The sequence below is a fragment of the Scatophagus argus genome, chromosome 2, assembly GCF_020382885.2.
Source record: "Scatophagus argus isolate fScaArg1 chromosome 2, fScaArg1.pri, whole genome shotgun sequence".
NCBI lineage: Eukaryota > Metazoa > Chordata > Actinopteri > Scatophagidae > Scatophagus > Scatophagus argus.
The window spans coordinates 6,554,632-6,567,678 of NC_058494.1; the positions used below are offsets into that span (position 1 = coordinate 6,554,632).

Below are 13,047 nucleotides of genomic sequence, written 5' to 3' on the forward strand. Positions count from 1 at the left end.
AGGTGGAAATCTGGGTTGGTTAACTAAAGCTACATCAGAAAAAGTAATTACTACTGTATATATTTGCGACTTTTGTAAAATGAAAGATAAACTGCTGGTTTAGTCACATACTGTTGACTACCCCACCAACACTGTGACAATGTGCCTTTTCACAGAGCTTCGACTGACGGGGTGAAACACAAAACCAGCAACGTGCCTTTGTTTGGCTGCGTTGCATGCTGGGATTGAATTTTGTTGCTAGGAAACCGTAAAACTCAGATTTTGGTCAGCAACTAGCTGCGTAGATAGTTTGATAACGCAATATAAATAAGAGATAGAAGAAACATTTCGGAGCTGAAGATTTGGAAATTAGGCTTGTTTGAGAACTTGAAGACTGTTTACTCAAACAGACAAAGTTCGCAGATAATAGGTAAGTTGAAAACTTTGCTAATTTAATATTTAACGTTTGGAATGGCTTAACGCTAACTTCAAGTAGTGGTTAAAGCTAGCGCATGAATGTATTTTTCTATTTTTTTTTTTATTTTTATTTTTTTTATCCTATTCTAAATTTTGTGGATTATCTGTGTCTATTCTATGTGTAACGCTTGAAGAGACTAGCTGACTTTAATTTGTGCAACCCAGTGGACAAATAAATGACCTTGTTCGTTAATTCGTGTTATTGCTGTATTAATGTTAACTAACCGAACTGTCCCGCCCCATTCCCTGGAGCCTGTGATAAATGTCATGGCCTCTGCATCTCCGAGGGCCTTTCTGCCAAGCTGCTCTGGCCAAAGCAGGGAAAATGAGTCCAGAGGTAGGACAAGCTAATATGGAGCCTTTAAAGTATCATGAAAAGTTGTCGCTTTGTTCTTACATGTCATAATGTATAACTAGCGAATCTTCTTTTGGTGAGTCTTCTAATGAAATGTCAGTAACCTACCGCTTGCAATGCTGTCCCAGAGCGAACGCACAAACTCCCTGAACTGCAGAGCTCCACCATCCTACCAAGGCCTCCAGTCCATGTTCAGGACACACAGGTCAGACTTGGCAAACTAAGATAATATGCAAAATCATCTACTGTGTGCCCAATTTAGAACTTTACATAATATGAATATATATTGTCTTTGCCCAGTCTTTAAGTCATTACATTATCGTAGATATTGGTCTCTTGTAGATGTCAATTTTTTCCCATTAATCTAGGCTGTGCTGAAGAGACGTGTAAGACGGAAACAACCCAGTCTTCATCACTTAAAAGCTCGTGAGCGGATGCTTTTTCCAGGCTGGTACACTCCGTCACCTCCAGCTCACCAAACAGAACAGCCACAGAGGCGTCGTGAAAAATCACCTGTTCACCTACCTCCTCTGCAATCCACAACCACGGTCAGTGACAGACATGTTTGTAAAGAGGGAAAGCATTGCTTAAAAGATGTCCATGGTGTATGATGGACGGTTTCCTCAAAGATATCTCTACAATGAAATAATTTTACAAATCTAAAATTAAAGCAATGGTAAAGCTTAACACTACCAGAAAACTAGTCTGAGTAACTGGTAAATGGAGTGATATCAATATGATCTTGGAAAAATCTGTCTCTTCTCTTCAAAGGGTTGATAAGTCCTTTTATGAAAGCCGGAATTCATTATTTATTGTCTTCAAATGCAGTATTTGCATGAGGGAATTAATCTTTGCTTATTTCTCTCACGCTTCTTGGTTGTCCCAGAATGTGGTGTCAACCCCTAGTCCCCCTAGACGTCCCTTTTCTATTAAGAGTGGTGGATACCTGGACAACTCTTGCAAAGTTAAAATTTTTGAGTACAGTAAAGATGACTATTTGATGATCAGCGATGGAGGTGTGTTCTCAGTGTGTGAGGACAGGTTTGACTTTATGACCCTTGAGCACTGGGAAGAGGAGTATGACTACTATTGCAAGCTGATTCGCATCCCCTTCTTTGCACTCTTCAAAAAGTGGAAACCCTTTTATCTATGGATCACTAAAGTTCGCGCCAAGAAGATTCACTTGGCTAGGGAGTACCTTCGAAACCGTTTGCCAATTGTCAATCAGGTATGTCTGTATAAATTGAGGTCTGGAATTTCTCTCACTTCATCTTAATGAGTGTGGAATACCATACACTGTAAAAATCCTCTCTGGGAGGAGCAATCTTTATGGTTATTCATGTCTTTATATGTCATACAGTCTCTGAGTCCTGCACTGACAGACATCAGGAAGATGTGTTACCAAATTAGTGACACAGGCTTGTTTCACATGGAGAAAAAACACATTTACACACTGCAGACGTTCCAGGACATTCAATTCCAACAACTGCAAGAGGTACCATTGCACAGTTATAGAAAAATTGGTTGAATGTTGTACTGTGTATTCACTGTACATTTCTAGAAAAGTTGATCCAATGTATTGTATGTAAACACATTGTGTATGTCTTTGTATGCCTTCTCAGAAGCTCATTGCCCCCAATATGTTTATTATTGTCAGGTACTGACTGACTTGGAGAAGTTTCAGGACCTGGTAAAGGAGGTGACAGTTTGTGCCTGTCGCAACTACTTGTCAGAACAGTTCATATCTGATAAACCACGTGCGTACATACTGACCTTATGGAGAAACTGAGCTGTACATACATCCACAATATTAAAGGATTGATAGTCCTCTTATTTTTGTCACAGATGAACAAAAGAAAATTCTTGCGCAAATCAACAAGAGTTTTCACTCTAGTCGCCTCATCTGGTGGGTAATTTTCATTCATTTGTTTCTCTTTCTGTTTGCTTTCTGTTTATTTGGGTACACACCATACCTACTTTTGTTTTTGTTTTTTTTTATCATCACAGAAGACATTTCTACATGTCACAGTCAGAAAGCACAGGTGTGAAAAATGAAATTAATGATTGCCTGTCCTCTCCTACAGTGCCATGACTGTAGAATGTCTGCTGTGAAAAAGGCTTCTGGCCTCACAAATCAGACACATTGATCACATTAACTAAGTCCAGTCCTTCTCTGTCTCTCACCTCCCCAGCTTCATTCGTCTTGTTGACTATTTGGTCATCAACACCTTGCACACCTTGGTGGTGAATGCAGTGGCCAAACTACTGACTGTGCTCCAGGAACGGGTTTGTCAAACGCCCAGCCATGCCATTATTCAGAGCTGGAGCCAGCAGCCTGAAGGTACCACTGACCCTGCTGGAGATGAGATGTGTAAGAAGGTAGGGCAATGTTTCAGTGCTACTTACAGTGAAACCACAATAATTACTATATCCACCAACTGTGAGTCTTCAAGAACACACAGACCCAATGTTCAGTTTTGGTTGGTGTATGTGTCTTAGTCTGTCAGATCGGAAACTCCCCTTGTCCAGCCTATGTTCATTGCTGAGCTGATGCTGGATGAAAATGCTTTGACATACAAACCCTCAGAGGAGAACTTTCAGGTTAGTCTTCCAAATTGCCAAAAACTGTTTTTTTGTTGTATCCATTTAATATCCATCTACAATATACTCCTTGTTAACACCTACAGGAGACCATTGCAGAAATCATTGGGTGTTTTGAGAAAACAGCGATGTCTGTTAACACACTTTCATCAGATCCTGATTTTGATTCAGTAACAGAGCCTGGACTTTATGGGGTACTTCACACCACTTCACAGAATTTCATTGTATTTGTAGTATAATGACAATAAAGCTTATTGTGATTCTGATTCTGAGCCTGACTGCCATGATGTGTTTATTCAGCATAACTTTGTTATTCTAAATGTTGTTGTGTCTAAAATATCACGGTACTGTTAGAAGTTAATCAATAGTGGATCTCTGATTGACTGATTTATGTATGTTTGTTAACTTTTAGACACTGGAAAATAAATACAAAGATGCCCCCTGTTTAGAATTTATCATATACAATGACAGCCACCTTCAAAGTCTCATCCAAAATATCAAGGTCAGTCTTTACTCTGCATAGATTTCTTTCCCTGTAGTTTGAACTTTGTATAATACTGTGTAAGTATGGGGCTAATTTGTTTTTCCCCTTAGGAATCATTCCAGTTTGCCTTTGACGCAGCCAGAGTGTACTCGCACACGTTTGAGCGTTTTCGACTGTTCTATAAAGAGAATGAGAGTCTGGATCTGGATGCAATGCGGCAACAGGATCATGGTGATGTACTAGACATCAGTGTCAACATTGTTATTGTAACGTATTTCCTACTCGCAGCACAAAGTTGAGCTCAGTTGAGGATAGTGCTCATGTAAGTCTCTGTTGATAAGAGCAAGGCCTTTGTTACCAGCTGTACTGTACTGGAAAAATATTTTGGACACTTAAGAACAACTCGACAAGTTGTGGGGAAAAAAAATATGGCTACTTTAACTAGGTCTGTGCTTTTGGTGAATCATCAGTCCAAATAGGATATTTCTCAGGGGTGTCTGAGAAACAAGAAGCAAAACATCTGTTTACAGTCAGTGTTGTATCCTTGAAATCTAACAAATGTGTTCAATGCATTTTCTTCCACATACTACTTTGCAAACTACTATTTGCAAAGCTAATGTTTTCATTATGTTAAATCCTGCATTGTTTACATCTGTTTGCCAACGTTCTTCACTGCATTTGTGTGCAAATTGCTACATTTCTTGGTGTGTCACTGCCACCAATTGGCAATCAACAGAATAGCATAAAACTGGCAGCAGCAAGTCATCCCTGTACGTGTGCAGGGTACAAACAAAATATGGACCCATTCATGAAAACATAGCTCCATCTACTGCAACGCATCATCAAAAACTCTACAGGGTACCTTTAAAGCCAGAGTAATTCTGCTTCTATTTTATAATCCATAAACTACACTTGTCGGTGTTCAAAAGTATGTCATAGGTTTGAATATAGATTTTTTTGCAACAGGAAAATCAACTTGTAGATATATTTTGTTTTTGTCAGGAATATGTTAAATTGCAAGTTGCAATATTGCGTGGTAATGCAGTTTACTTAAGTCTGTTTTGGAATCATTTCCTTTTTGCATTAAAGTTAAGGAAAGCAACTGACAGAGATTAGTAGTAGTAGTGACAGAGTGAGAGTGGATTGCCGAACTGTTTTGCATTCATAAGCAATGCAGTTGATATTTCTTCATCTGCAACCGCTAATTACTTCTTCTAGATGTGTATGTTTCAGATATTTGTATTTTAAGCTAAAGTGTATAGTTCTCAATGCTAAAACTGTTTTGGTTATAGCAGAGTTAGTAATTAGTTAGTTGTTTTACTTCTGTATTTAATTCCTTTCTTCATTGACCTTTTATCTTCATCATTGCTGCTGAGGGTTGTGTTGACTGAAATGACTACAATATAATTGTTTTTGTCAGTGCTCCTGTGAGCAGCTGGAAAACATCTGGGAAGACTGTTCAGAGATGAGAAAGGGTTAATGGCAGAAGGGTTTTGGATGGAGGCAAAAAGGAAAAAATGCAGTTATGAAAGATATAATTACATATAATTGTCACAGTAACTAATTTGAACACTAAGGTATACATTTGCTTTTGGATATGAATATTAACATTTATTTATTTGTCTAACCATGTTGGTGTGTCTGTGTGTACGTATTACTTTTTTTCCATTTTTCCTCTTATGTTGTTGTGGCACATGAAATACTTACATACAAAACAAAGAAGAAAATAAAGCCTAAAAGACTCTTAAAAGCAAACATGCACAAGTTTTAGTTAATGAGTAAAGCAAACAAAGTAACATGCTTCTTTTAGACTGACGGAGGTTGACTGCTTTCTTGCACAGGTTTGGCCTTCTTTGGAAAAGCACTAGAGTTATACCACAGTGAGCATAAGGAGGCCTTAGCCATCCATCAGAAGAGGCATCTGGGCTTACTGCTTGTGGACAAAACGCTGCTCAGAGAGAAGCTTGTGTCTTCCCCGCTTCGCTGTCTAGAGGTGAGGACTGGCTATACGCATACACGTACTGCATTACTGCTACTACACAACTGCTTTTAATTAAAGTTAATCAAATTATGGAGAGTTTTTGACCATGATTAACGTGTACTTTACTTTAACTGTTCATTAAACTTCACTAAATCTAATATATAAGCGACGTCCAGGACATCAGAGTGATAGTAGACCTGTAGTAACATTTCTCTACACTGAATCTCTGCTGTAGGTTGTCAACGAGATGCTGAGTCAGTTGGCTAAGAGGAAGCTAGATGCTGTCATTGCTGAGGCTTGTGAAGCCCAGCTTAAACTAGAGTTCAGTCCTTCGACTACTGCTGAGTTAGCCAACTCCCTCACATTCCTGGATGAGATACAGAAGAGGGTAAGGCATAAATTTTATGTTGTTAACAGTTTCTATAGAAATCCGAAGTGTGTGTAACCAAACCAGCAAAACAAAGTTTTTATTACAGTTTCCAATTATCAACCTAGCCTACTCCCCTCTTCTCACCTCCTCTTGTGACCCACTTGTTCTTCACTCTTTACACCCTATTTCTTTTTTCCTTCTGACCAGATAACAGTGCTCGAAGAGGAGCAGGAGGCAGTATGTCAGATGTACAATCTGATTAACATGTACTCAGTTCCCACACCACCTGGGGATCTTGTTGTTTTTGCCACCTTGCAACCCTCCATTAACTCGTTGCACGGAGTCATCGATGACGCACTGGCAGAGTGGGACTCCAGCATGGACAAGTTTTGCAGCTCCCTGAACAAAGACATAATGGAGCTGAACTGCAAGGTCATGGAAATCAAGCTTAAGTCACAGGTACGTGTAGAAGTTGTATTCATTTTTGCATTAATGCTGGTAAATCAAAATTAAAAAGGATACTCGACATGCTTAACAATTTAAGAATACATAGTTTGTCATCCCAAGCCTTGTTATTTAAGTTGTTTCTACATGTATGTATATATCTTTACTCTGTTTCACTTGCATGTTTTTTTATGTGTAGGATCCACAAATCCTAGACATTAATGCAGATTCCTCTCAAATTCGTCTACTGCTGGGGGAGATCCAGATTTACATAGACGAGCTGCAGGCTCAGGCCTCCACCTGCACATCGTACCAGAAGAAATTCAAGGTGCTGTAATTCTTTAGATCGTTCAGTTAAAATCCAAAATTATATTTTTGCACAAAGCATGTTCCAGGTCAAGCCCTAAATTTATTCTCTGTAGGTCATCTGAGTCCAGCTAACCCTTAAACTTTAACTAACAAGCATACCAATGAACACAGCCCAAATTAGTTTTCTCCCTCTAACATCTGATGAATGAAGGTCGAAGTGACCAAGTTTGACACCTTGGAGGAGCTGAGCACAGAGTTTAGACTGAAACAACTGCTGTGGAATTCTCTAGAGGAATGGGACTCTTTACAAGATGGATGGAGGCAGGTGAGAGGCACTTAATGTATTGTGTATGAAGGTTTGAACTCACATGTAGTGTCTTGTACAGACACTTGTGAACAGCTCTGTCTCTCTTCTAAACTCGACTGTGTCCTTCCATGTTCATCTGTTCTCAGAGCACACTTGAGCAACTAGATCTGGAACAATTCAGCTCACAGGTCATCAAATATGGAAAGTACATCAGCCAGCTGGAGAAGGGCCTGCCACGTAATAATGTAGTATCAAGTCTTAAGGACAAGGTGGAAGTCATGAAGCAGAGGGTGCGTAGGACAATGTATAATGGAGTGACTGAAATTAATGTATATAGTATGTGGAATAAATAACAAAATTGTCAAAAATTGAATTGAAATTATGCCACATTGAAATATGGACTGCAAGCAAGAGGTTTAGCCTTAAACTTTGTAACACTGTTTACAAATTTTTGTGTTTTTTGGCAGCTGCCTGTGATCACTGATCTCCGAAATCCGTGTATGAAACCTGAGCACTGGAAGATTCTGGAGTCTGTGGTCGATACCTCGCTGAATGTGGAGAAGCTTACTGTGACTGTTTTGGAGGAGATCAGTATCTTCTCCTATGGCATGGATATACAGGAGGTAAGACATAAATATACAGCATCATAATGAGCTTGGCATACTTTTAAGTCAGTAAAAGGGTAGTAAGGACCAAGTAGTAGTAGTTTACTACCACTTAGTCTTACCTTATCTGGCCTTGTGTTAAACTAATCTTTGCTTGTATTACACAAGATATGAGTACATTATAAAATTGTACACAAGCTGGTTATACTTAATATCCTGAAATCTGAACTGGATAAAAATGACTAATACAACCCTTGACTTTCAGGTGTCAGGACAAGCTTCAGGGGAGGCATCAGTGGAGACCATTATTACAAAGGTGCGTTGAAAAGTCTATCAGTATGTATACAGACATTGTCATCCTTCTCGTTGAATATGAGTCACTTAAATCATGATGTTTTCATGACTCATGTATGACTCAACAATTGCATCATTGCAGAAGTTCCTGCTTTTTATGTCTCCTCACTTTCATGGAGACATTCATGGTTGCAGGCATTATATGTCTGGATTGTCCGTACATCCGACTGTCCAATTCTTGTGCACACAATCTCAGGAATATCTCAGAGATTTCTTCGAACTTAACACAAATGTCCCCTTGGACTTGGAGATGAACTGATTAGAATTTGGTGGTCAAAGTTTAATGTGACCTCACAAAAATGGCCTCACAAAAACACATTTTTGACCCACAAATTCAAATGCTATTATGACAATATTTCACAGAAATGCCAAATAGGATAAATATCCCAATAGGATAAAATGATGAAGTTATGGAATTTTATATCCAAAAGTTCAATGGTGACTCAGGTCACTGTGACATCATGTTGTTTTCAATTCATTGCTCAACACCATGAGGAACAGTTTCACATTTGGTCAAATACTGAATTGGCGACACAGGTCTTAGGTGTCCACCTTGAAACTGTTGTATAGATCTTTTGTGCTGCTGGGTTGAAGATGTTTCTCTCAATGAACTTAGACACTTAGACACTTGATCACACTGAGCTTCAGGTGATTGTTATCACACCATGTGATGAAGCTCTCTATCAGTCCTCTATACTCTATATATAATATAAATATTCTGTAAGTGAAGACAGCATGTTTCTCATAGATGTCAATATAGTGGTAACTTCCACTTGGTAAGAAAAAAAAAACCAAACTTTTTTTTTTTATTAAATTCCTTCAAAGTCCTCACTGCATACAGGTCTGGACAGACATGGATGCAAACTAACTTGACTGGTTGGTAGAAGCATACAATGTCAACTGCAGCTTTTGGTGACTGCAACATGGTTGGACTTGGTATACATTATCAGTGGTAGTGGATAAAATAGGGGATATGAAGCTGGCATTATATATAGCCAGTTAAAATCAGTTAAAAATAAAAATGCCCTCCCAGGCATAGCAAAAAGACAGTTTTGTAATGGAGAGCTAGACAGCTTTCTCCCAAGAGGAAATTAATGTTCTTTCCCTGGAGGAAAGTGTGAACAGGTATATGGCACCACAAATATGCTGCCAAAGATAGAAGAATTTGTTTTGTCTTTAAAAGAATAGCTCAAAACTGGATGTATGCTTATTTGCTTTCTTGCAAAGAGCCAGATAAGAGGATTGGTGCCACTTCTGTATCTGTTTGTTAAATATGAAGTGGTTATCTTAGCTTAGCATAACAGCTGGAAGCATAGGGAAACAGATTGCCTGGTTCTATCCAGTGATAAAAGAAAATTTTTCTGCATTTTATACCGATTAAGCAAACAAGATATAAGGTGCCAGTAGGTTGAATTTATTTTTCTGGAGACCATGAAAGCCTGGTCACCATATTTTCCATACATATAAATTTTTAATTTTCAGTTTTAGCAATCAACACATGTGCAGCAACAAGTAACTTTGTATTACAATAAATACAATATATAGAAATGTCCCTGAAGTGATCCGTTAGTTTTACCTTGATGAGGGAAGCACCGCCTCGACATATATGCATGCAGAGTAGAGTTGTGTCCGGACAAAGACTGCATGTAACTATTGTTTTGGTTAGTGAGTAATCTTCCATTTATTTTTTCAGTTTATCATTTGGTCAAAAATATGAATGTAAGTGGTTACCAAAAGAGTTGCTGATTCAGTTTGTGCTGGTCATCTAAATGAATGATCAGCTATTCACTGGCATGTTATTCTGGAGTAGTCCAATATTCAGATTTGACACTGCTCCCTTGTGCTGCATCTTCTTTAGCCAGGAGATAAGTCCAGTGACACTTGGCAAACATTTGTTGTGACCTCCAATCTCTTCCCTGAAATTCATGTCTGTGCGACAATACACACATACAAGAACATATTTGTGGAATTAAGTACAGTGAGCCCATACTGTTTAACCTCTGTCCCCTTAATGACACGTGCAGGTGGAAGACTTATGGAAGACCACAGAGTTCACCGTGCTGTCTCATGGTGACTCCAAAGACATCTTCATCTTGGGAGGCACGGATGATATCCAGGTGCTAACACGCAGCACTCGCACTCCAAACACAGTCCATTGTAACACACCAGCTGTGTTTCAGTGCATCCGATTATATCTGCTTCTATGTTTGTTTTCTGTGAAGGTACTTTTGGATGACAGCATTATCAACGTGGGCACGGTGGCATCTTCTCGCTATGTTGCTCCCATCAAGCCCAGAGTGGAAAAATTGCTAAGACAGCTAACCCTCTTCAACCAAACACTGGTAAAGGCTAATAAATAAGAAAGAGTTAGCTTTTATCATGATAATTTCAAGGCTTGTCTACTTGCTCTCCCTAGTGTCTGCAAAGGAGAACCCAAATTATTTGTATGAAGAAATTATGCTTTATAATGTTTATAGAGTTCTCTAATTCAGTTCATTTAAGGGAAGACTAATGGTGTTACGTTTAAGATTTAAGATCCTTTTCTTCTTTAATTCTCTTTCTCACTCGCATCGCCCATGCTGACTTCCTTTCCTCTCCTCTGTTTCTTCTCTTCTCTTTCTACCTTCTTTTCCAGGATGAGTGGCTCACGTGCCAAAGGAGCTGGCTATATCTAGAGAGTATTTTCTTGGCCCCAGACATCAAGAGACAGCTGCCTGCTGAGTCCAAGATGTTTTCTAAGGTAGACAAGTCATGGAAGGAGATCATGGCGAAGGTCAATAAGATGCCCAATGCCCTTAAAGCAGCCACACAGCCTGGTAGGTAGAGATATAGCATTCATGGAAAACTAGACAAAAAGATATTTATATGCAGAAACAGATACTATCACACACACTTAGTAAACACACTTTATCCAACACAGATTTGTTGGAGACCTTTCAGCGTAACAATACTCTTTTGGATGAGATACAGAAGTGTTTGGAAGCCTACCTGGAGTCCAAAAGAGTCATCTTCCCGAGGTACACATAAACTTGGTTTATTACATATCACAACAATGGACTTTTACATCACTTTTGTCATCCTAACTTTTTGATTTGTTTTTGCTTCTTTTCTCAGTTAGTCAGTCTCAGTTTTTTCTAAGTTTTCTCTCAGTCTCTGGGCACAAACTAGATTTAAAATTTTGGCAATAACATACATATTATACTGCTTTGCATTTTCTCTCTTCACAGGTTACCTGTTGTCCCTCTAAACATCTCTTTCCTGTGAGCACTGTGTGATATATACTATGATGTGGATGCTGATGTGTAATGTAAAGTAATGTGATATACGTCTTTTATTTGTCCCTTGTAGGTTCTACTTCTTATCCAATGATGAGCTGCTAAAAATCCTGGCCCAAACAAGAAACCCCCAGGCAGTGCAGCCCCACCTGCGGAAGTGTTTCGATGCCATTACACGGCTAGAGTTTGCTTTGCTGCCAGAACAATCTTCTGGTGTTACAGGAAGTGCATTAGATGCTGGAGAACAGGAGCCTGTGTATAGCAAGGACATCCTGAACATGGTTTCTCCTGAGGGAGAGAAGGTTCGGTCATCATGCTGTCTGTTTTTCTACCTGTTTTACTCCTATTTCAGCCCTTGCTGAAAATGAAAGTGTGTGAAAAGGAAAAAATATGCTCTTATGCTACTGTCCTTACTGAAGAATTCATTAAAATACATTGTCACCCTTCTTAAATGACATCACTTTTGTGAACAACCCTAAATGAGTGCAAGAGTAAAGCAGGTTCTCAAATTCTGCAAAAACTGGTAAAAGCACCGCTTAAGGTAAAAGTCAGATGAGCCAAATTTTGATTTGTGCTGAAAAAAGATAACTTTACATTTGCCAGTGGTGAGATCACAGGTCTGGTCCTGTTTGGTTTTAATTGTAGTTTATAACATAGCAATCATTGCTGTATTGTTGATGTCTCAAATTCTGGTGGTGAGCAATTTTTAAGTGCAGTGACAATTGCGGTTGCTCTGATTGTTCAGAAAACCACTGTATGAAATGCAAGGCTTACCAGTTATGATCAAAAGGGATCATTATTTATCAGGCCTGAAGGCTGTGAGAACTGACACAAATGATTCACACTGAGTCCTTATTAAAGACACGTATAATTATGTCCTTAGTTGTCACTGATTTTGTCTTTCATTGTGTGAGTGTAGGTGGCTTTGACTAAAGGTCTGAAGGCACAAGGCAATGTGGAAGATTGGCTTTGCAAGGTGGAGGAGGCTATGTTCTCCTCACTGCGCCGCCTCAGCAAGGCTGCCATTGCAGACTACCAGGTGAAATCGAGAGAGGAATGGGTGGTGGCTGGGCATCCATCGCAGGTACACGTAAACATGGGAAACATGGGAAACTCTACACACTAACCAATAAATACCACTTTTATTATTTGCTTAACCATGAGAGTTGTTGCAATTTTCTTACTGCTCACTTTCAGGAGCTAACAAAGACTTCAAGAACTGTTGCTTTTGTCTCAAGCTTTGATAGATTTTGCATTTGATTTCTATAATATCAGTTGATGCTTGTGGCACGTCTGATATAACATGAGTTTGAATGTGTGTCCACCAGGTGGTGCTGACCATCTCTCAGATGATGTGGTGTAGGGACATGGATGCCTGCCTGGAGGGAGACCACGACCACTTTGCTGCCCTGCAGAACTTTGAACTAACTAACTTTGATGTAAACCACACTGATTTCTTTACCCTCTCTGTTAGTTGTGGATTAGAGCTAACAAATCAAATCTACA

General features: G+C 39.1%; 1 protein-coding gene across 3 annotated transcripts in view; it reads left to right on the forward strand.

The window, feature by feature from the left end:
* Positions 1-225: 225 nt before the first annotated feature.
* dnah6 (dynein, axonemal, heavy chain 6) overlaps positions 226-13,047 on the forward strand; it is a 50,286-nt gene continuing 37,464 nt past the window's right edge. The window contains exons 1-28 of one of the 3 annotated variants that reach the window (XM_046403842.1): positions 226-409; positions 709-793; positions 940-1,016; positions 1,180-1,359; positions 1,698-2,039; positions 2,172-2,306; positions 2,469-2,568; positions 2,657-2,717; positions 3,004-3,190; positions 3,311-3,412; positions 3,499-3,606; positions 3,825-3,914; positions 4,007-4,127; positions 5,738-5,889; positions 6,113-6,265; positions 6,455-6,706; positions 6,891-7,019; positions 7,212-7,325; positions 7,454-7,597; positions 7,775-7,930; positions 8,178-8,228; positions 10,291-10,383; positions 10,489-10,608; positions 10,902-11,082; positions 11,187-11,283; positions 11,615-11,843; positions 12,461-12,625; positions 12,870-12,980. In XM_046403842.1, coding sequence (XP_046259798.1) covers positions 724-793; positions 940-1,016; positions 1,180-1,359; positions 1,698-2,039; positions 2,172-2,306; positions 2,469-2,568; positions 2,657-2,717; positions 3,004-3,190; positions 3,311-3,412; positions 3,499-3,606; positions 3,825-3,914; positions 4,007-4,127; positions 5,738-5,889; positions 6,113-6,265; positions 6,455-6,706; positions 6,891-7,019; positions 7,212-7,325; positions 7,454-7,597; positions 7,775-7,930; positions 8,178-8,228; positions 10,291-10,383; positions 10,489-10,608; positions 10,902-11,082; positions 11,187-11,283; positions 11,615-11,843; positions 12,461-12,625; positions 12,870-12,980 — 3,720 coding nt within the window. In that variant the 5' untranslated portion in view covers positions 226-409; positions 709-723. Of the gene's footprint in view, positions 410-597; positions 794-939; positions 1,017-1,179; positions 1,360-1,697; positions 2,040-2,171; positions 2,307-2,468; positions 2,569-2,656; positions 2,718-3,003; positions 3,191-3,310; positions 3,413-3,498; positions 3,607-3,824; positions 3,915-4,006; positions 4,128-5,737; positions 5,890-6,112; positions 6,266-6,454; positions 6,707-6,890; positions 7,020-7,211; positions 7,326-7,453; positions 7,598-7,774; positions 7,931-8,177; positions 8,229-10,290; positions 10,384-10,488; positions 10,609-10,901; positions 11,083-11,186; positions 11,284-11,614; positions 11,844-12,460; positions 12,626-12,869; positions 12,981-13,047 lie in introns of those variants that run through there. The other 2 variants (XM_046403825.1, XM_046403833.1) reach the window with 2 other exon arrangements.